This window comes from Taurulus bubalis (genome assembly GCF_910589615.1).
Source record: "Taurulus bubalis genome assembly, chromosome: 1".
NCBI classification, from domain to species: Eukaryota; Metazoa; Chordata; class Actinopteri; order Perciformes; family Cottidae; genus Taurulus; species Taurulus bubalis.
In genome coordinates, this window is record NC_136589.1 from 4,881,446 (window position 1) to 4,904,287 (window position 22,842).

Below are 22,842 nucleotides of genomic sequence, written 5' to 3' on the forward strand. Positions count from 1 at the left end.
CTGACCGGTCTGTTGTGCCCCCTCCAAAGCAAACAGAAGGAGTGTTATACATGTGTGAAGAGAGTTGAGTACTACCTCATCCAAAGTCATCTCACTGTTTTATGGCCTACACAGAGCAGTGCGGGTAGCGGTGGGCGAGCTCGGGTGTCATCTCTTCAAAGCAGGGTGTAGGGGGAGAGGGCTTTTGGCCAAGGCGACTGGCATTTGTGCACGGATTAGCACAGGCCTTTGGGGTGGGGGCTGGGGCCAGCTGACCTAGGGCTCTTCTTTCTCTCCAAAAACAATAATAATCCCCTTCCTAGTACACTCCTACAAAAGGGCCTGTCTTCACTCACTTTGTGTGGCCGGCAGTGGTCGGGGGGTCCTTATTTTGAGTCTCTCACCTGTTCTGGGTGTCTCCCCCTGGGGAAAGTGTCAGGATGTCTGGGATGGTTGGCAATGCCAAGGGGGGCTTAGGCGGACCCTATTTTAGCTGGGAAAATCAGAAGGCCACATGGCAAGGCATGGTGAACCTTGCCTTTCAAGGAAGCCGCCCGCCGAAACTGCCGTCAGCACTATTTCAAAGGGCCCCTGTTGCCAGCTTTGCATGCTTGTACGTGTGTTGCAGCATTTTTTATCATGAGCAGTGATGAGCGAGGGGTAGCGGAAAAATTGTCACGTATTGCCCTCCTCCCCTTCTGCTGACCCCAGGGGCTGCCATGCTGACGCCCGCGTCACAAAGTCCATTTACAGGTGAGGTACAATCTCCCTAGTGAGCTGACATCCGCTCACAATGCTAATTGAAAAGACTTAAACTAGATTTCTCTAAATTACAGTATTGTAAAATATACATATATTTATATTTTTGGAGCGCTTTCACCAGGCTTCTTTATTACCTACTTCACCCCTGCTATTACTGCAAATTGGAAGCAGACTGTATTCGTCTTACTGGTTTAGACGGCCGTCAATACAAGTGGACATTGACATGTCTAGTATTTCAGGCACTATACATGTGAGCGTAGTGTGGTTTGCGTGTATGTTCTGTATGTTGCGTATGTGGCTGTGACAGGGTTATTGTGGGATGCGGTTGTCCTTTGCATGCCAGTCTGCGGAACAATGAGAGGTGTATTGTATATCAGCACAGACACACTTTGCTCTTTTGTTCAGCAAATGTTCACGGCTGTCACACTGTGCTCTTACAATGAGACGGGATACTTTTCTTTTGGCACAAAGAGCTATGGTCTTCTTTGGTCAACACTACAGTGGTGTGTAGATACAAAATATACAATGACTGTCCAGTAATAAAACCTTCTTCTGCACTGGTGTGTGTGTGTGTGTGTGTGTGAGCGATGGAGAAAGGAAGTAAGTGCAGAGAGCAACTGCCACTGAATGATGTCAATGTAATCTCTCAATATCTTGTCTTCTCTCTTGCTCTAAGCTCTGATCCGTTTCCATTGATCAGAGGAAAAACCTGTTGCCTCTGACATTTGATTCTCTATTGATCACTTCCTCCTTTATACAGTCAGGGGAAAGCACAGCGACTCAACACAGGGTTTAGGCTCTCCTGTAATCAGACTGCTGATCTTCCAGACCATTTTCCGTTACCTCCTTTAAACGTTAAGCTACAAATGTTATGATTGCAGATTTTGTGCTTGCTCAGTAAAACCTGTGAATGTATGAATTTTAACTTCTCCAGAATACGTCTAAAATGTTTATTTTTTCAGAGACAGTCATGGATTTAAACTTCTGCTTCATTGGGGTTCAGCACTGTACTTTGTTGGAGCTGTAAAGTTATAATTAGGTGATTTTCCATTGAGACACAATGTGACCTTTCTGCAGTAATGAAAGTAAGTGGCAACCTCAGTCACATGAGCGGTGGCCATCTCCACACTCTGGGCCTGGGCATGGCGTTGAGCCGACGGCTTCGTAGAGCTTACAGTGGACAGAGACCATGTGTCTCTCTTTCCATTTCGTCTTGGTGACACTTTAAAGGGCCGGGCCGTAAGGCACAGCTTACTCAAGTCTCTGTTAAGCATGACAAATCATGTGCAAAGTTGAATAATAATATGTTTTTTTTATTTTTACAGAAATCGGTTATTTTAGAAGGATCTATTGCAATACCTGCGCAAGACTTCAATCAGCCTGTTATAGTTGTCGTGAGGTGATGACAGCCGCTTTCTAAAATAGGGCCATTCATATTATGACAATGTGCTGAATACACAGAACCATGGGCTTAGCCAAAGTCTGCATATTTGAGTTTTATATTCTTTTTACTCTGACCTGACACTGGCCATTCATTTATAGCCACGGCTACATATTTTCGTAGTCTCTTATTCTCCAAGATGATATATTGGCATACATTTTTCATCAGATAGTAATGCGATTACTCTGTCTTTCTGGCACTGAGGCTTTATCTGGCTGCAGCCAGTCCAGCGGATTCTGTTACTGTGTGGCGATCCATACGGGCTATGACTCTGGCTTCAGGTGGCAACCGGATATACTATGCATCTATAAATCCTGTTCTCCGATGAATAATGGGGGCATATATACGGCACAGAGTTAGGCAGAGAACTTAAAAGTGGAAGATTGTACAGAATTTCATTTATCAGAGCTTCTGTCTGGCAGTATTCACACCACTGTATAAACATGAGGGACAACCGTACTTGGCACAACACAAGTGCCACACTCAGCAGCACTCGAGGAAAACGCGTTTCCTTACAGAGATCCTGAGCTACTCCCAGAGGAGGCTCGAATAAATATAACACCGCCACTTCACCCCCAAGTCACATATCTTTCATTATTCATTTGTCTGGCCCCTTTGGAGCAACCAACAAGTGAGAAGGAGACAGAGGGAGAAAGAGAGAGGCGGGTGAGCATGCATGTGCTAGTGCAATGGGGTAAAGGAGGAGAGATAGGTGCCTCCCCTGGAAGAGCAGCCATGCCTCGGGGTCTCAGGGGGTTCAGTCGGGGCGGTAAAAGGGGGGAGAAACCCAACAGGACAAATCTATTGGAAGCATGTTTAATTGTCACTGAATTCCCAGCTGGCGTGACTTTAAAAAATCATCCACAGGAAGAGAGCTGAGATGTTCGGAAAACATTTAGTGGATCAATATGCGGGGGTGAGCTGAGACCGTGCCCGGTGTGTGCTCGGGGACCGAGCCCGAGACTTTCCAGGCGGAATACTGTTACAATTCTATTACTCAGACGGCAGGATCAACCTATTCAGCATATTTCTGTCCCCAGCTCAACTGCACATTATTTACTGCTCTGTAGGTAGGGGAGGACAGGGGGGCTGGGAACTGTTGTCTTGGCCAGCCAGTTGTATGCATCTCACTTTGGCTTGCTCCATGAACGATACTCTGGGACTCATTGCCAAAGCAGTCTGGGACTTTCATGAGAACAAGTGTGTGACGCTGTAATGCTGCACGAGCAGCTCCCTTATCAGATTAATGGTGGCTTCTGTATTTGCATGAATGTCATGTGAACAAAAATACGTACAGTTAATGCATCTGTGTGTGTGTGTGTGTAAGAATAATAAAAATGCTCTTACTCTTCTTACCTTCTTTGAGCATCCCCACTTTGAGGCATTTCATGAAGCGACAAGCCTGACATGATTTGCGTCTCCGCTTTGTGATCTCACACTCATTTGTGGCAGGACAGCTGTATTCTATGTTACCTGAGGAGGAGAAGAAAAGAAGAACAACACCAGGTTATCACAAACAAAACCAGTTTGTGAAATCTTAAAATATTGAGTGGAATGTCACAGGCACTAAAGGGGAACCTAATGGTAAATAGGGTGCAGCTACTGATGTGTATTCTCTGGTCTATAATAAATCATATTTTGCCAAACAGGCATGGGCACTTGTTAACCATATGGATGCCTATAAAATGTATTTCTGTAGTGTGCAGGCGGCTCAGGTCTCCAGCGAGTAGAGAACCTTCCAGCACCGAGGGCCTCAGTAGGGGGAGAAGCTGGGGTAAGAGGTAGAAGGTGGGGGGGTAGAAGTAAAGCTACAACAGTCCTTCAGGATCCATCAGTAGACGCCACCCAGGTCCAACACTAAATTGGCCTCATTAATTCTGTGCGTGTCCCCTCCGGGCCCCGGGCGCAGGCCATGTCCCCTGCGCTCAGAGGGGCCTGCCGCTGCCTCAATAGCAGGCTGGAGAGCCAGACACGCTGCCCCGGACCACTTTACATAATACTTCAGCAGACCCAAACCTGTTGTTACCACTGTTGCCATTGTTGACTATTTACATAGTGTACAGGCAAGAGGTCTAATGCATTATTCAACTGCAGCGTCTTATTCCAGGACGGAGCAATGAAAAAGAGTTTCATTGCCACACAATAAAAGGAGCTGGTTGCGCTCTACTCTAGCATTAGCAGTAGAAAGAGCAGGATATGTGAGGCTCCTGTCTGATTCCCTACATTTTACTGTATTCAGGGGTTTTCAATAGAGGGTTTCAATGTAATGGGTTGCTTCAGCCTCGGAATTTGAATCATCATCATTTTGAACAGGCTTTCAGCTTTAAAGCTTTTTGACATTGGGGTTTTCCCTCAACTTTTCTTTTAACCCAGGGTTTATGTCCTTGTCCGCCAGTGAAATAAATTGTTGAGTGATTTAAAAAGATAATTTAATTATCATGAGTACCTCAATATTTTCCACTCACCCATTAAAATACATATAAGTAAACGTAAAGTCAGCAAATGTGCTTTCTGTGGAAACTACTAAACACACATAGTGTAAGGCCTTTTATACTGTGCAGTGTGTTAACAGAAATCCACACACAAGCACACAGCTCCGACCCGTTTCTCCATATTTTCTGTACAGAGAAACAGAAAGCTGTGTAATATTCCACTGGCGTTCCTCCACTAGCCCTCCAACATCCTTTGACAACTTATGCAATTATGTTAACATTATTGGGCAGATCAAGAGGAGGGTCCCAAGATGTTATAAATAATTAGAAATTCCTCCTTATATCTGGGTTAGAAATCAGTATGCTAATTCTCCTCATCTCTTTGGGATTGGGGTAAATAAAGGTGTGAGGGAAGGCGGCTGATGAGCTCTGATTGTCTTTCCTCTGTCTGTTTTCTCTGTTGTCATAGCAGGAGCAGACCATAATAATCCTATCCATTTCCCATATCCTGGGAGGAGGCAATCAGTGCCACTCTGTGCTGGATTCAATTCTTGGAGGTCTTTTTGGTTTGCGTTCCCATTATACACTAACCAATCAGCAATTTGCGGGGACGTAAAATACTTAATACATGAAAGAAACATGGATTATGCAAATCTGAAACATCTTTACACATCGTTTATTCACTTTGTTGAATGCATGCTATGTGGCAGGTTTGCTTGCACGGCCCGACCCGGGCCACAGTTGACCCTGTGTGTCCCCTGAGGACTCTTTGTTCACGGGGGTATTTTTCTCCCCCTTCCCAGTCTCAGGGGTGATGGCGGCACGTGCACAAACCTCAAAATATTGAGGTGGCTAACGAACTCTTAGCCCTTGGAGATCACATACTCCAGAAACAAAAACAAACACAGGCGCTCACGCTGCTGGGCTACTGTGTCCACCTGTCCTGTCAAGTCCTCTGCGTCTGATGTTCTGTCAGAGGGGGCTTCTCATAGCTCAATGCTGAGAGGGGGGCGGATTAACTAATTTTTTTTCATCTCTCCATTAGGTTTATATTTAGAAGAAGTTTCAGTATACGAACAGTAAGTCCCTCTTCAAAACATGCCGAGCGTCGTTTCCCTGAGCTACATGACCAAAAGCCTCGACCTCACTTGGCCTGTGGTTTTTATTGACATACATTCATAATGATAAAAGAAGAAACATATCCAAGAAATTGTCATATTAAAAGGCAGCAACCATAGATTGGAACTTGCCACGACTATGACAAATGTAAGTAATTATAATATCTGTTAAATGTTTGGAACTTTTTTGTAATCACTGTGGTAAAAATCATTCTGTCAACCACTTAATGTACTCTATATGCAAAATATACCTGTAATTTATCTAGGACTTGAATTAAATTGTTAAATAAAAACACAATTCTAGATATTTACATTAATACATTAAGGTAAACAGATGAATGAATTGAACTGACTTTTACCTCTAATGTAGCATTTATGATTATTTTTGTTAAATGGACTAAAGTTGAATATATTACAGTCTTCTCAACAGTAGTTACAGAAAGTGTCACAATTAACTTCTGCTTTAATTGGGAATTTGTAGTTATATTAGATTAAAACATTGACTCAAAAGGGCACACCTGTTCAATAATTTACATTAACCTTGTTATTCAGAGATGATGACTGGAAAGCTTGTAGAGTAATAGAACGACCGGTTTCACTTATATAAATGAAGCATACTGGCGGGAACCCCTTTAACCCGAGGGCCATGCCGGGGTTTATCCGTCTTCACAGAGGTTATGGTATGGTTACCAATAACATTACAGAGTGAAGGGAGAAGAAAAAGATTTCCCTCCTTCTTCTCTTGATAAGTATCTGTCTCAATCTATTTTATGGCTTTTCAGGACCCATGCCAGGGCACAGAGGGGAAAGTCAGGTCTTGTAAGTAAATTACTGTAAAATGGCAGGTATTTCTCATCAAAATCTAAACTGACTTTTACAGGCTTACTGTCAAGGTCTATTACTTCATATAAAAGGGGGCCACTGAGTTCAGTTGGTTTTCAAGCAATTTTACACTTGGGTTCAAAATGGGAAGAAAACACGGTTCAATAAGAGATTTATGTTTTTGATTGGTGGGGCACGTGAGGTGCAGGAATGGCGGGATGATTAGGGAGCAATGAGAACAGGGGTATTTCTGGGATGGATGGAGATCCAGGTTGACATTAATTTGGGCCTGGCCTTGAGTAATGTAACTATCTCCACGTAGGAGTTCAAGGGGCTATTCACTGGATGAATAGGTGACAGATGATGGATTTTCCATCATCTTTTGTTGAAAAGGTAAGAGTATGGGGCTGGTGTGGAAAATAAAACAAAGATAGTAAATTCCACAGCGCCTAAATGATCACAAAAAGTCAAAACTATTTAAACATAGCTAAATTGTATACATTAATATAAAAAAGCCTATAAAAAAATAACAAAAGCATCTTATTCCTCTCAATAATTAACTGCTGTACCACGAGAAGTTACACAAGGTGGGCACAAGGCGATAAAGAAACTGTCATGTACATGGTTAACATTAACTTAGCGTGTTATTTGCCCTAAGTGCTATAGAACAATGTGATAAAAGGCTGGAAAAGACAGCTCCTTTGTTTTCCTCTCATTAGAGAGGGCCGTCTCACACTCCACCCTTGACTGCCTCGTTATTCCTTTAATTAATCAGTTCTCATCAACGGCACCCTCTCATTCTTTCAAGGGCTCTACATCCCGCTATTTACTGCCTCCATTTTCCTCCAGCCATCCTGCATGTGTTTCTTTTATCATTTTGGAAGGCTTTCACCTCCCCCAAAAAGTCCTTGCGTCCTCCTGCTTTTTCTGCCTGGGACCCCCTGTCTGATTATTATGCCATTAAGCCTTTCCTCCTCTCCTCTGAAAGAGCAGCAGGGTCCCTCTCCAATCTAAAGAAGTCCTGGTTTTTTTTCCCCTCCTTTCCCTGAAATTACCCGGCGACGCGTGCCTGAGTTTCTAATTGGCATGCCCGTCCCTGGAGACGGCCCCCTCCCTTCTTCCTAATGAAAAGCCTCGGCCTTAATTACACTTTCCAAACGCTGATTGTTATTGACAAAACTCCTGTGGCTCGGACAAACGACGGCAGATTAGCTCCATTACAGGCAGCCCTCCAAGAAGAGAAAGAGAGGGATTTCAAATCGACAATGCAAAGGGCAAAAAAAAAGAGGAGCTTTCAATTTTTTTTCCCATGTACCTTCTTCTTAATTGTTTGGGCCATTGCTCCACTTAAGACGTCTCTTTCTTCCCCGGTGCCTTTTTTTCTGTTCCATTGTGTTGCCGTCAGTGTACTTTTAGTGAGGGGACAAAAGCCCAGTTATGTTATTTGAGAAAAAAATGTTCATCTATTGTCAATAGACAGGATTGCTGATGGCAGCATGGGTAAACAGGAGGATTTGGCCTAATGCTTTTGTTTGCCTGCAAAAGGTACATAGACTGTCTAAAGCTGATAGGGCTGTAAGGTCCTAAATCAACACCTAACAGCCAGACAGACGGCCAGATCTTCATATAATGCCTACAATCATTTGTTGATGAAAAACTACTGAAAGCAATGGATAAAACATGTCTGACTCATTTAGTTTGAAATTATAATTCTTCCACTCTTAATTGCCTCATTTCACTACACTCCAAACTTTTGGCTCATTTCACCTTTTCCATCTACTTTGCCTACTGTATTTGTTGCAGTACGAAGCCGGCAGCTGTTTCCAGGCTCAACAATATCTCCGTCCTCCTGATTAATCTGGAGCAGAGCGCACAGTTTCACAGTGGGGGGGCCTTTCATTGCCTCTCTAATGAGAAGCTGTGATACATCATGCCTTGCAGATAGCCAATCGCACCCTAGTCCCCAGGCACACACACACACACACACACACACAAAACAGGACAGGAATAATAAAGCACGTTCTCTGAGCCCCCCCCCCCCCCCCCCCCCTAAGGCATCTGGGCCAACAGCCCCGTGCACTCCACCAAATCTGACCTCTAAGTGATGATGTCATGTCCACCATACACCACCAACCATGACAGACGACGTAATCATACCTTCAATCCGTCCCATGTCAAAATATTCCTCTGGTTTCTTTTTTTTATTTAATAATGAGTAAATACGCTTCTAACGTTATCCTGGAGTGAGTATTGTACACTAATAGAATCAAACATCTTTTTTTTCTTCATTCTTTTAACGGAGGTTGTTGGTCTCAGGAGGTAGAGAAAACATCTTTTACACTCCAGTGGTTTTTTAACATAGTAAATCTCTTGGCCTGAGTATGTGAGGCCAAAACTTGTCTTGTATGGAGGGTGTTTTTATGTCTGGAAATGCAGCGACAAGGAATGAAATACTTGTATTGAGTGTTTGTAAGGGGGAAGGTGGGATGAGAAAAATACCTTGTATTGTCCTTTTAAAAAAGGCTTTGCAGGCCTCACAAGAGGCCACCCCATAGTGATACCCTGAGGCTATATCTCCACAGACCAGGCACAGCCTCTTGGGGAGGGAGTTCAACATGTATTCGCACTTTATGGACGAGTCCTCCATGATGGTGCTGGAGCAGTCATCGTAGCGCTTGCGGCAGGTGCCGGCCCCGAGCCCGCCGGGGGTGAACATAGGTGGAGAGTCCAGGCCGTTGGAGTGGCTGTTCATAGTGCTGACATAGCCGCCGCTGGCGTCTGAGTTGCCGCTGGGGCTGTGGTGGCTGACCGTGTCGATGACCGAGGAGGGACTGGATGGCTCCGTCTTGATGTAGGACCCACAACTGGAGGGTAGGTGCCGGTCATCAGCGGCCATTCTATTCAGCAGCCTGAGGGATGGGGTGAGAGACGGAGGGGGAGGGTTGATGGGAAAAGGGAGGAGGAGAAGAGGAAGATGATTAGCAGAGGTCTTCCGAGAGTAGAAATTAATCTTATCAACCAGTGGAGTGACATAAATGTCCAAACAGCGAAACACTTGATTGGAATTAAGTACAAAATGTAATGATTTTGTGGCTTTTCATGGAAATTACAATGCAAATGCTCTTTTCCTCTAAGTAGACATTATGGTAACGTTTTTTGAGTTCATTAATTATACAGCATATATTAAACAATACAGTCCCAGTAGATTAACATCTAGGATCCCTTTCAATCTTTCTTATGCTTTTCATAGAAAAAGATGTGTTTTTAAATATAAACATGCAATTTCTTCGTACAGGAAAAGATGGCACTAGGTTGGTTTCATGGGCCGTAATCTACGCTATTTCAACTATGGTCAGGTGATGTTCAAGTCTTTCCAATGTCCTGTTCTCTGTACCACTATGTTTCCTAACCTTCCCTATAAGTGCTTCATTAGCCGCACACAACCGTAGCTAAAAAAAAAAACTACATCACGCACGTCCACACACAGTTGCACACACGCCCAAAACAATACAAACACACAGACAGAAAGAAAAGAAAAGTGAAAGAGAGGAAGAGGAAGGGATAGAAAGGGAGCACTCAAATAACTTAACACGCAAGTGTGCGCACGCATGCACACACACACACACACGGCATATCAAGTCTGGGGCATCTCCATAGTTTAGAGAGTAGAGTGGACCTTGGCTTGTCTCCTTGAGTCAGCAGTCAACCAAAAGGAAAACATGATGGCAAGATATTGACTTTTTCACTGTCTGCCTAATAACTGTATTTTGGAGTACATGCAATATGATGCTGTAACGTGTGCAGACTAAAGTGCAGCCTTTTGGCTGTGGCCACAAAATGCACTCTGAAGCCTTCCTCGCCCATATAAATCTCTTTCAGTCTTGCTCTATAACCTTTAACTTGAAATTGCATTGGAAGAACAATGGGGGGAAAAACTTAGCCCAGACATGTTCAACTCATTTTTTCGTCCACAAATGGAGTGAACTGAAGGGGAGGACTGGGAGAGGAGATGGATAAGTCATTGTATTGGGGATGCTGTGTAGACAAAGTGACCCCTTAGGGTCAAGGCTAGTTCACACACTTACATACACACACACACACACCCCTTTGCATTAGGTACCACGGAAGGGGTGAAAGGTCACCTGCACTTGCCTGCATTAACAAAATTGAGCCTTGCATGGCTTATGCAAATTCAGACACAGGGGCTCCTATTGAGTGGCAGCTAGACAGCCCAAAGTTGTGCCTTAGCACATTAGTTCCATTAGCATATTGCCAACTAATGGTAATGTTTACATATTTGACATGTCAGTTTACCATCAGCACGGAGAGAGAGGGATGTTCCCTCCCCGGCTCTATCTGCCTGATTGGACGATGGCTGTCTGTCTCAAACAGGAAACGAGAGGCCTCCGCTGTGTCCCCTTCGGTCGGCCGGACTGCCTCTTGCTCTCTGAGGCTGATTTAATTGTGAGGGTGGGTGACGGAGGGGTTCAGGCCCAGAGGTCAGTGGGTCAACCTTATTTTCTCACCCTGGCTTCCTGGGCCTGTGGAGATGGGGGTCAGCATGTCAAATTAAATCTCATTCCCAGGTTTCCCTCCCTACTGTCATGTATATTCATCGGAGCTCCAGGTGCCAACCACTTCTGGAAATTCACAAAAAGGTTAACTGCTAAAATAAATAATAAAAAAATGCCCCCTGTTAAAACCGTTGACCTTGTGGAGTGAGCCCTTTGCCTGTGCACTCCTGGAATTCTTCTTGCAATATAAAGCCATCACTATATAAAACTGATACACAACTACCATTGTGCTTGAGAACATGCTTTCCAATTTGCAGTTTTGCTTTCAGATACTCTCCATTTAAACAATGACAAAAGACATGTAATACTACCAGGGGCAGTTATTCAGACTTTCTGTTAAGAACATTATCCACTTGTACTCTTAAATGTCCTTGCAGATAGAAATTGAAAAAGTGAATCAATTTCATGCCTTTCTTAAATAGAACTTGCCGCTCTTGATAATGAATGCAGATTGTATCCCCATAAATTAATGCACGGCTCTGTGTTCATCTGCTTTATGTTCTCTGTTTCAGATGGATATGTGCACCTGTGCGATAGGGCACCTGCACTTGGCTTATTAAAGGCTATATATTAAAACGCAGGAGCACAAGATGGCTCCATTTAGCTTTTATTTCACAAATTCAGAGTAAGCTTAACCCCGGTTCAAAGGCCATCTTTAGGGTGACACTTAGCATAATTGCATAAGTGTCTTAACTGTTTCCCCTCCAGCTCAATGTGGTCATTTATAATAAATGTGCTGGCTAGAATCCCCTTAACTCATTCTGCTATGACACATTATACCACGGCTATGCTTATGTTTTTAACAAGCCTGCATATATTGATTAATGATACTGAGGGAATACTAACCACTTGAACCTGGCGTATTAATCAAATAGCCTAAAATATTTCTATAAATATTCGTAATCTCTAATGGGACAGGTCCAATTTAAATCTATAAATACCATTGTATGGGAAAATGAATTATGAGCATTAAATAGTTTGACAGCAGCAATAGTTGTAATAAATAATTCAATATGTGGGGCAGGTGCTAATTAGCTTGTGTGCTACACAGACAGAGCAGACAGGAAAGGGACTTGATGCTGTAAAATCTATAGTTCTGTCTTACTTCCTTCCTCAACGTAGGAGCATTTTAAATTCTGCTGCCTGGCTGCCCAAAGGAGCAGCGCTCGTCCAAGATACAGTATCTCTCTCCCTTTCTCTCTCTGTTCCTCCTCCTTTTGTTCCCTTTGTACTGATCAAAATTCATGCTGAGTAGTGGGTTATGGGCCCGCAAACGCACACTGCGCAGTTTGGTTTTAATCTGATTCCACCTGGCCCTCCTAACAGCATTTCAGATCCCTAATATCATTCCACTGGTGCTGCTGTGACCAGGATTAGCTGGCCTAATGATCTGGCAGCTCGTCTCACACTCTCTGTTCCTCGACTTCCGAGAGGAAAAGCGAGGAGCTCTCGTTTTCGCGCGTCTCAACACTTTCCTCGCCTGCAAGCAAAGACTCTGAACGTCGGATGACACTGTCGCCAGAACGCAGAACATTCTGGATCTAATTGAGCCAATTTGTAAGTGTTCCTGCTGAGAGCTTCCTGCTCACTTCAGGAGGATACTGACATCCTCCACTGTTCTCTGGGTGACTGCGGCTCTTTCCTCGTTTCATGTGTAAATCACAAGCTCGGTACAAACCCGTGCTTGGGGCTCAACTCAAACAGTGAGCGTATTGCCGATGTCCTTTTCACTCTCAAGGCCACAAGATGCCAAAAACACAATTTTATAACATTTGCTGACCTCATCCCGGAGTGTCACATCCTTGCTACCTGATCAAACTGGGTAAATGGAGGGGAAGGTGTGGGTGGGGGTTGACATCTGCAGGCAGCGCGATGGTGATATCAGATGCCCCGGTAGGGGCAGATCTGTCTGGAGGGCCCCAGGCGATGTGGCCTGATAAGCCACTGGCCCCAGAGTCAGCGTTGGTAGGACGAACTCAATTAGCTCCTGACAGACCTCCTCTCAGCCAGGCTCAGCCTCCCCACCACAGCAAGAACCCACTGGCAGCTGCCACGCTGACCTCTCCTCCAGGGGCCACCGCCACCTTTTTACCGCTCCAACACACTCGTTTTTTTTTTGGGAGAGCGGACAACCACGCTGAAATTCAGCACCTGCCCGACTAAAGTCACAGAAACACATGCAGAAGTGTGTTTGCCACCAAGGGCGCTCGGTGTGTGTTCTCGCAGGGCAAAATGGAAATGAAAAAGGACTGTGGCTCAGGGAGGGGTTTGGGTGGCCCTTGGGAGAAAGGAAGGGAATGGAGATTCCAAAACACATTGGGTTGAAATATGAAGGACGCCTCTCTGCCTAACTGGTTCCAGGTTAATGACCATCAGGGGAATAAGGGGCCGAAAGACTCTCGGGGTGATGTGCATGTGTGTCTGTACCAACGTTGTCAGGGCTTATGTGCTCTTAGGGCTCAGGGTGTGTTTGTGTTGCAGACAGAATATGAAAGATGGAAATGCTGGGGGTTTGATGGCTGTGGTTTGGTTGGAGGAAAGCCCGACACTCCATAGGGACCCATTCTAATCTATGAGGGAGAGGCCCCTAATTTTGGAGTTTCTCATTCATTAGTCCTGCTCTGGCAGAGAGAGGAGGGAGCGGAGGGGGTGGACCTGAAGGGAGGGGAGGGGTCTCTGTATTAACGGATATGCCAGACACTCAGGAGAAGCTGACAGAGATTTATGATGTGCAGATCTATGGAGGCAAACAAAAGGGAAGTCGAGGAGACAGAAAAACAGGAAAAGAGAAAGTAAGCGATATGCGAGGGGAAGAGAGAGGAGATAGAGAGAGAGAGCTGTGTTTATGGTACCAATGGAGAATGAGGGCCCCGGATCAATAGTCCGTAGGCATGGGGCTCGTGCAGGGTTACCACTGGGGGGACCATGGTGCTCTGTGGCTTGGGCAATTAAGTTTTTCAGTCTCCAGCAGAGGATTATATTTAGCTGCTCCACAGCGATGTCACTGTAGTCTTTATAAAGCTATGAGCTCACTCCACTACGACAACATGAGCCCCATGCTCCAGCGGCACCACAAGATAGCGCTGGCCAAGAAGCAGATCACATCTATTGATCCCCCCCTCTTGCTCCTTCCTGTTCCAGAGATGCTGCTGGCAGGAAAGAGAGGGCCTCTTGTGATACAGGCGCTGCTGTTTGTCTGACGTAAACTGTCTGGGCCGCACTGGGCAGATCTAGTTCTTATAAGGGGCTGAGTTCAGGATGTTGAGAGCAGCAAATGGCTCATGACAGAGCTACTGTCAGTGGGGGATGTGAGGGAGTTGTCAGTTGTCTAGAATTCCCACTGTGGAGAGCAAAGAGTTAACGGTCCTCCATGCAGACCCAGTGGGGAAGCTCCCTGCAGAATTGAACAGCTCATCCTACTGTATGTAAAAAAAGAAGTTCAGTGATAAGTCTAGTCTGGTGTGCAGTACATTTGGGATCAAATTTTTAATTCTGCTTTTTCATTAGAAAAGATTAGTTTCCATTACATCCATTATGAGACATGGCCATGGTATAATTTAACAACATGAATTTACAATGGCTCGTGATATCTACAAAAAGCAATTATAGTCCACTACTGGCAAAAAAATCATCCTTTAAAAACAGTTTCTAATTATCAGCGTTTTGTATATTAAAAGACTCCTTCAAAGCTGCTGTGGCTAATGACCTTAGACAAAACCTATGTTACTGATACACTGACGACAATATCACAATACACTCCCTTTACAACATATATTTTAACTATAAACTGACAGTCCTTTGTCACTTTACGTCTGTTTAACATTTGAATGATGGAACATTAAACTAAAAAGACACAGTGCTGTTGTTTGGCTACAAGACCCTAATACTACTGCTTTTTGAAAATTAAAGTAATTGTTTTATCACAGAATATCCTGCATCACGAAGCCATCATCAACATATCATCAGTTACCTTGGCCACTCATAAAGAGTGTGAATATACATGTGTAATATGATAATATAATGAATCAATAAAGTCAGTTGAAAGAGATTTAATAAGAGCAGAATGTCAACACTCTTGTCAAAAGAAAAAACTGGATTTGGTAATATGCTCCTGAATAACCTGTCCGGGCAGATGTAGGAATATATCTTAAACAATTCAGTTTCATGCTACAAAAGCCTTTTAAGGCTACGGTTTTGTTTAACTGCCATAAATTATGTGGAAAGCCAGCAGATATCAACCACAGCACACCTCTCACGCGCTCTCAGTAGGGTTCCTTATGTAAAATAAAGAGAGGGGGGATTATAAATTATGAATGATGGAAACTTGAGCAAAAGATCCAAGCCAATTTTATCGGAGGGGCGAAGGATATTGTAGATTGTGTTGCATGTTTTTTGCAGTGTGTGTGTGTGTGTGTGTCACAAACAGAAAGACATATTATTATAAAGGGTTAAGGCTATTTAACACAGTCCAGTGTAAATCACAGGTTTAGACACAGTGGCTGTGCGTACAGGGGGACGGAGGCATAGAGCCATGCATGAAATTACTTCATTAATCTTCTTCTGATAGGCCGTCCTTGTTTAGGGGAGAACTCTACCTGCTTAAAACAAAGAGCCCATCCTGCCTCCATTATAAATGGTCCTCTATACACATACAAATATATACAGGGCAAAATTAACCGGCCAAAATTAGCAGGTTTATCAGGCGTCTAGGATAATCAAATGTGTAAATGTTTGTACAGGTTCACAGTCGGTGTGTCATCGCGGCACATAGGTGAGCTTAGAATAACACACATAATACAACATGATCATCAAATGTAACTTGATTTCTCTGATTTAAATTGTAGCACACAATTCAAACAGTTCCAAAATGAATTGATGATGCTGTGACGGTCTGCCACAGCAGCAGACATAGTCATAGCAATAGCCTCTAGCTTTTTACAGGCTCATCTCTACCAGCTGCCACACATTCCCCATAAATAGCGCTGGTAATAAAAAGACGGGTGGGCCTAACTGATTTACACGGTGGTGTCCACCACCACACCATTCAGGAATAATTAAACTTTGGGGATATTTCCCTGAATTAATGTGTCTCCTTCAGGGGGCAATCTAAACATACATTTCAGTGTTCACTACGTCTGGTGTCACCGGAGGAACTGGGAGGCAGCGAGTCTCCAAGTGGCAGGTTCAACAACCAGACACTCCATTTGACCATTCGATTGCACTCAGCGCTGTGGGGGTGGGCTCATGAGGAGGCGTTTATTGTTAATGTGCATTGTGACCAACAGGAAAATACACAAATCAGCACACAGTTGTATAATGTGAAGGCAGCCGAGCGAGCAGGAACCACACACACACACACACACACTCACTTCTACACCAACACATCTGTCAGTTATCAGTTGAAATGATTCTGTCGTGAAATGTTGTGTAATGGAGAGTCAGAACCTGGCCTGATAAGCAGATTTAAACTGAGATGGAAGCACCATTAGTTTGAACAAATAATACAAATAATTTCAAAAAGAAGAAAAATGACGGTTTGAAGTAAGAATACATGTGAGTTATTGTTAAATCAAATATGCATCAATTATGTTCAGTTTGGAAGGACATTCAGTTCTGATTTCTAGGAACAGGATTGTACACCAGAGTTTTCTGACATAATTTAATGTTTGAGAAAATCCAAACAAAAGGGTTTTTCATATGTCTGTTATACGAGCAATGCATATTTGACACGGGTCAAGAGAATCAAACACGTCAATATAAATTCCTGTTCAGCACAGAGAAACTAGGCCTACAGCGGCTGTCTTTTTGCACGCTGCCATGTTAATGACTGGTTATTGGTCACATCCACTTCCCTCGGGCAAATCAGGGATGAGTGATAGTAGTGCTGTCTCTCACTCTCTCTCGAAGACACGCTCGTAACATCGCTACTAAACGTGTGCACGCTGCGTCAGTCATTTGAAATCGAACAGTTTTGTACAGTTGATGACGCCACGCTGCATCATTTCCCTTCAAAGCTACGGCGCCGTGTGCGTTCACATATGAGCGTGGGACATTTACTCGCAGCTGTCCGAAGAGTGAAGAGAAAGAAGAGCGCTCGGGTCTAAAAGCTGTAATGGGTGCAAAGGCTCACTCTGGCCATGTAGAGGAGAATTGGTGAAGCTGTCAGTGGGAATCAGAGCGGCTACTGTGACGGACGGTTTCAATATTGATTTCATAAATAAACAAAGCTAACCATCGATTCTAATGTTATTTTGCATTTCAATTACTGCTCCGAAACATAACCTTCAAACAACTGGCCGCTCAATACCAATAGCCTTCACTGATAAACACCCATATTGTTACCCACCTTACATCACATTTTCTTACCAAGTGTGAATTAGTGGACCTACAAGTTTTCCCTCCACTACATTTAGGACAGAGTGATTGAAAAGCAGCAGCATTGTGGTGAGCGTTCATATATATCATACTAATGGAACTGGAAGAAACAAGCAGCCTTGGGAAAAACAGAAAACTTCATGTTTCAGGTCTTTTCTTGTCACAAATGTCCCACTCTACAGTTTTCAGTGTATTTCTTGACTGTTATTTTTTCTAAACTCCCGTGTTCTAGATGGCGTGCGCGCGTGTGTGTGTGTGTGCCTGTGCGCATACATGCATGCATGCATGTGTGTGTGTGTGTAAATGAAGAGGACCCCTTCAATGTTGGAGCAACAGGAAGAAGTGCTGACGCACCGTGTCAGTGATAGCACTCTGCTGCCACAAGGGCATGAGAGCCCACGTAGGCTAGCATTATCCTTCTAGACTAATGGACCTAGTTATTTTTAAACAGATTCTCACACTGCGGCGGAGGTGTCCAAGGTTACAATGGATGAGAAATCAGGAGGGAGGCGTGTGGTGACGGCTGGTGGTTTCTGTGCGGGTGGATGTTGTGAAATAGCCAAAGAGGCCTGGTAGCTAATCACTGAGCGGCGAAAAGGCCAAACATCATACGGGGGACTCAATAGACAGCATGTTATAATAACAGTTACATCCAAAATGTACCAATAATATTTTTAAAATAAAATGTTATACTTTCTTGAAACTTTCTGTGATGCAATGTCGGTTGAAAGAAAAAGTTCACTTGCAATATGATAATTTTTACACTGAGTTTTGTGCACAATATTAAATAGAACGGGTCGTAATATTACAGAACAGAACAAGTCCGGATATTGCATGCTTACTCTTATCTTCCTAATGAATGACCCAGGAAATAGAGCACCCAAAGGTGCGGTAACACTACTTCAAATAAATGAGTGGGTTTGATTTAGCGGCTCCTTTAAGCGTCAAAGCTCGAACAAGTATGAACCCAAATACATCTGAAGCTACAGAACAGTGAACATCCAGAGTGTCAATATACCCTGCATCCCCATTTGGCCTGGAGAGGGACAACATGCTGCACCCTCCCCTCCCCCGCTCAGCCTGAGCTGAGTGACATATTTACAGTGAAAGTAATGATACTAGATACCAGAAATGAGAGGGCTCCAGCGTGGCCAGTGGACTCAGGAATCTCTCTAATGAATTGGACAACAAAGCCCTGTTGGTACAAGGAAGAAGTATTTAGAATTGGGTGACAGACTGAATTTTAAAACATCAGGGTTTACTTTAAAAAAAAGGCACACATCCCAACACCCCCTAAAAGCTCTGGGAGATGAGGAGGGTGGGATGGGGACAGGTGGGCTGTGGGGCTGGACACTGCAGCTACAGAGGCCACCAGCTCCTGGCTCATAGCGGGGTGGCCATTCTCGGCCAGAAGCCTCTTCTGGTAATGTATTCTGAAACCAAATTACCGTAAGCTGATCCCATCTGGATAGTGTCTGTGCACGGCTGCTTTGGTTACCCACCACTGCCTCTAGCCTGCGATAGCATCTCCATGAAGACAGCAAAAATCTGATTAACCCAATAACAATGAAACACTTGGTCAAAGAGCAAAGAGCTTTTAACTTAAGATACACTAATGCAATTCCCTCGCCTTGTTTTCTGAAACCTAATAAGAATCAAGCAGACGGACTGCTAGAGATGGGTGTTTGCAGGCTCTAATGCAGCAAGCTGGGAATGAAGTCAAATGAATTGAAATCTAATTCATCATTGTGTGCTAACTTCTCTCTGCTTCTCTAAGAAATACATTAAAAAGCTCTTATTTCATGAAGGGAAATTGGATAGCCTAGTTAGTTTACAGCAGTGGCTCTGCCAGGGCTTAAGGAAAGCGAGGGTGTTGATGGAACATTTAGAAGCAGAAAGATGTCACATCTCAATTCAATTCGAGCGAGCACAGAGGAACTCAAACTGACAATCCTCGGCATTGGCTGACTTCTGAGTGGCGCGAACTGCCACTGCAATACAAGATCAACAATAAGCCTGTCAGACCCGTACAGTAAGCGGCTCGTCTCGCTGCCTGAGCCAAGAGATATTCAGACTCCAAGAAGTCAAGCAAAAGTAAATAACAGGTGGAGTGTAACGGGCTACATACCAGCGGCAGTGTGAGAACCACATACACAGAGAATTAAACTTTCAGTAACACCTGTGTTGTCAGAAAACTTGCATGCGCTCACATTTCTAAATAACGCCAGTGAGCCAAGAGGTGCATGTCTCTCTATTCTAAAGGCAAAACTCGGTTTCCAATCCGGTTCCCAGGCAGTGGCGATGCCCTCGGGTAGATCTTTAGAGTATACCACAGTGATTCCACAACAGCGCTGTGCTAATTACATGGAGCACATACGTCCCACTAATCCTCTCAACCACATCCAGCCCACAGTGAGGGGCTGCAAATACCGTACAGTACAATTAGCAGAGGAGAGCCACTGCTGGACCAAAATGAATAGCACACTCAGGCCAAGGCTGGAGAGATCCCACAAATAACTAACTGTTGGTGGGAAGACATGTAATCAGGGAAATGCTAATTTACTATCATCAATTTTACACAAATTACTGTGACAGATTGTTTTGTTTAGGAGTCAGAAATAAAATGTATTGCATCCACATTTGATCACAAACTATTTCTAAACACACCTTTGTTATTTATAAATCAAACACCTGTTTACAACTCAGCAAATGCTCTTTTCTCTGCTATTTTAAATGTGAAATGTATCCATATTAATCAAATAGTACGATCATGGGACACAGAAATGCAACTGCTTTCTTGTGTGGAGTGCCATTAAATATTGATCAGTATTTTCTTTTATCATATACACATTCCAAATCAGTGTAGACCATCACTAAAGCTCTAATATGTAAATATGCAACTGTAATGCTTTGGGGGAAAAAACAAATTAACTAACATAAACATTAACTGTAATATATTACTGAAACGTATTTTTAATGTATAAATTTAGGAACATATTATTTTGCATTTGATACATTAAGTATAATATTTGAGAGTAGAAGTAAAATCAAAAATATATTTATGAATTTTGTCAGATTACCTGAAAGGAGACAAAGTGAATATTCGTCAACTAAAACTGAAACCATTTTAAACAAATGATAACATAATACAACATAATAAAAATGTCCCATGTTTTAATGTTAAAAATGTTTTCTTCTTGTTAGTAAATATGATCCAAAATGTGTTGGGAAGTGCATTTGTAGGGGAAATAATTTTAAAATGAATTATCTCCTCAGACTTAAGAGTAATCATATATAAAACATATAAATATACATACATGTGGGGGTTGTATAAAGATCTGATTAAAATGAATAATGGTAATTAAAGCAGGAAATACTACAATGAAAAATATAAATACACTTGAACATATAATACTTGACGTGTTACATAAATGCCCAACCTGTTACTGCTGTTTGTGTAATTGTGTATTAATGTAAAACAGAGAAAGAAGTGAACTTTTATAATCCATTACAGAATAAACAAAAGGAGATTATCGAATGTCTGTATAGAATAGTAATAACTACTCTCAAATTACTTTTTGAATTTTCAGTGATTAAAGCCCGAAGTAAAGAATATCTGTGACCAAATGGGTGAAGTAAGGCAATACCCAGGAACAACATTCAGCTTACTAACTTTACACTATATTATATAACCTGCTACGTATTTTCACTGCATTAGGAATACTTCTTTAAAAGCTAATGAATTAAAACTAAACTAAAGTCCTCAATTCTCCTTAAATAATGTCCAGAACATGAAAAGCTTAGTTACAAGACGATACACAATTTAACTGGAATATTCTGGATATTTTACAAGAGACAGAATCAAATTAAAATTGTCTGAATGTGTAAATGACTTATCAGGCAACTGTGAGGTAATTGAAATTTAAACAGCTGATTGGTCTTCCACAAATTACTACTTTTGCATCTATACTACTTTATCAATATTCTTTTCAAAATTGAAAATGTTATATAATATAATAACGATTAATATAAAAATGATCTATACATTTATATATATATATATATAGTGTAGTCTGTTGATTAACAGGGATATGTTGAATTAAATACATTAGGATTATATAATTAAAAACATATATATATTTTTAACAACTAAACATTATAAGTATATTTTGTATCGAATTCAAACTGGATATTTTGACAAAGTGAAGGTGTGCAAGGCGCTGGGAGCTCAGACTGTCCCAGCAGCCAGGAGTTGTGTGCCGCTGGCTGGGACACCGAGGTTACAGGCTCCTTTCATTTGTCTTCTCTGCCGACAAATATTGCACGGTCTAATTTATCCTCTCCAATTTCACGGCTGCACGTTAATCTCATCTCCTTAAAAAAAATATATATATATATATTCTCCCTGTGCGGCCGATTCTAAGAACAAAGCCATCAGCAAACAACCTCCTAACCCAACTGGACAGGTACCCCAAATTCTTTAGGAAACAAATACACAGTTTGCAGAGGGGCACGGTAAATCAATCAGCCATGCTCTGAATGGAATTTAAAAAGATGCCAGTCTTTCTCTCCACATGATGTGCTCACACACAATACATCTCCACACATACACAGTTGCACCTGCCCTGTTGCTCGATACTGTCAAGTCCTACATGATTTAAGAGCCCTTAAAACAATGAACAAGAGAAAGTGCATCTTTTAGAGGATGAGTAGGTGTGAGGGGGGAGATGAATAGAGAAGCCAGGAAAAGTACATGACAGCTAAAACAAGAGAAAGTTCAGTGCCTAGACTAGTGGGGTTCAGGATACAAAACTAGAGCAAAAACTAAAGCAGGTAAGGCAAAAAAGAAAAGAACAAAAGAATGACAGAAGAAATACAACTACATCACAAACAGAGGGGTTAAAAGTTAAAGTGACAGAAGGAAAGAAAGAAACAAGGTGCACCTACTGGTTATGATAGCTGAGAGGGTCTGGAAGACAAAGTTCTGAAATGTCCATCAGTCCAGTTTTAGCATTCCAGGAATGAGAGGAAGAGGAAAGAGAAAACAACTGAGACTCGCTTCTTCCCCAAATGATGGCACAGCACCCTCAGAGACAACGCTGCCGAAAGCCCCCTGCAGCACGCTGCCCCCAGCCTGCACAGGTATGTTGGACTCGCGTGTGTGTGCGTGAGCATGTGTGTTTGTGTGTTTATGTATATGTGTGTGGGAGAGAGAGTGTGTCTGAGTGTATGTAAGTGAAAGTGTGTGTGTATGTCAGAGAGAGAGAGGGAGAGAGAGAGAGAGAGAGGGAGTGAAGGGGGGAGGGACAGATAGACGGAGGAGGTAAAGGGGGGTGAGA

The 22,842-nt window shown here is 42.9% G+C and overlaps 1 protein-coding gene across 7 annotated transcripts in view; it reads right to left on the reverse strand.

The window, feature by feature from the left end:
- The window catches only part of esrrb (estrogen-related receptor beta), a gene marked incomplete at both ends in the record, with an annotated part of 37,753 nt that extends 15,253 nt beyond the window's left edge, over positions 1–22,500 (reverse strand). For 2 of the 7 annotated variants that reach the window (XM_079231636.1, XM_079231633.1), the window contains 4 exons: positions 3,539–3,655; positions 9,054–9,463; positions 18,630–18,698; positions 22,451–22,500. In XM_079231636.1, coding sequence (XP_079087762.1) covers positions 3,539–3,655; positions 9,054–9,463; positions 18,630–18,698; positions 22,451–22,500 — 646 coding nt within the window. Of the gene's footprint in view, positions 1–3,529; positions 3,656–9,053; positions 9,464–18,629; positions 18,699–18,781; positions 18,968–22,450 lie in introns of those variants that run through there. The other 5 variants (XM_079231635.1, XM_079231632.1, XM_079231631.1 and 2 more) reach the window with 4 other exon arrangements.
- Positions 22,501–22,842: the final 342 nt, after the last annotated feature.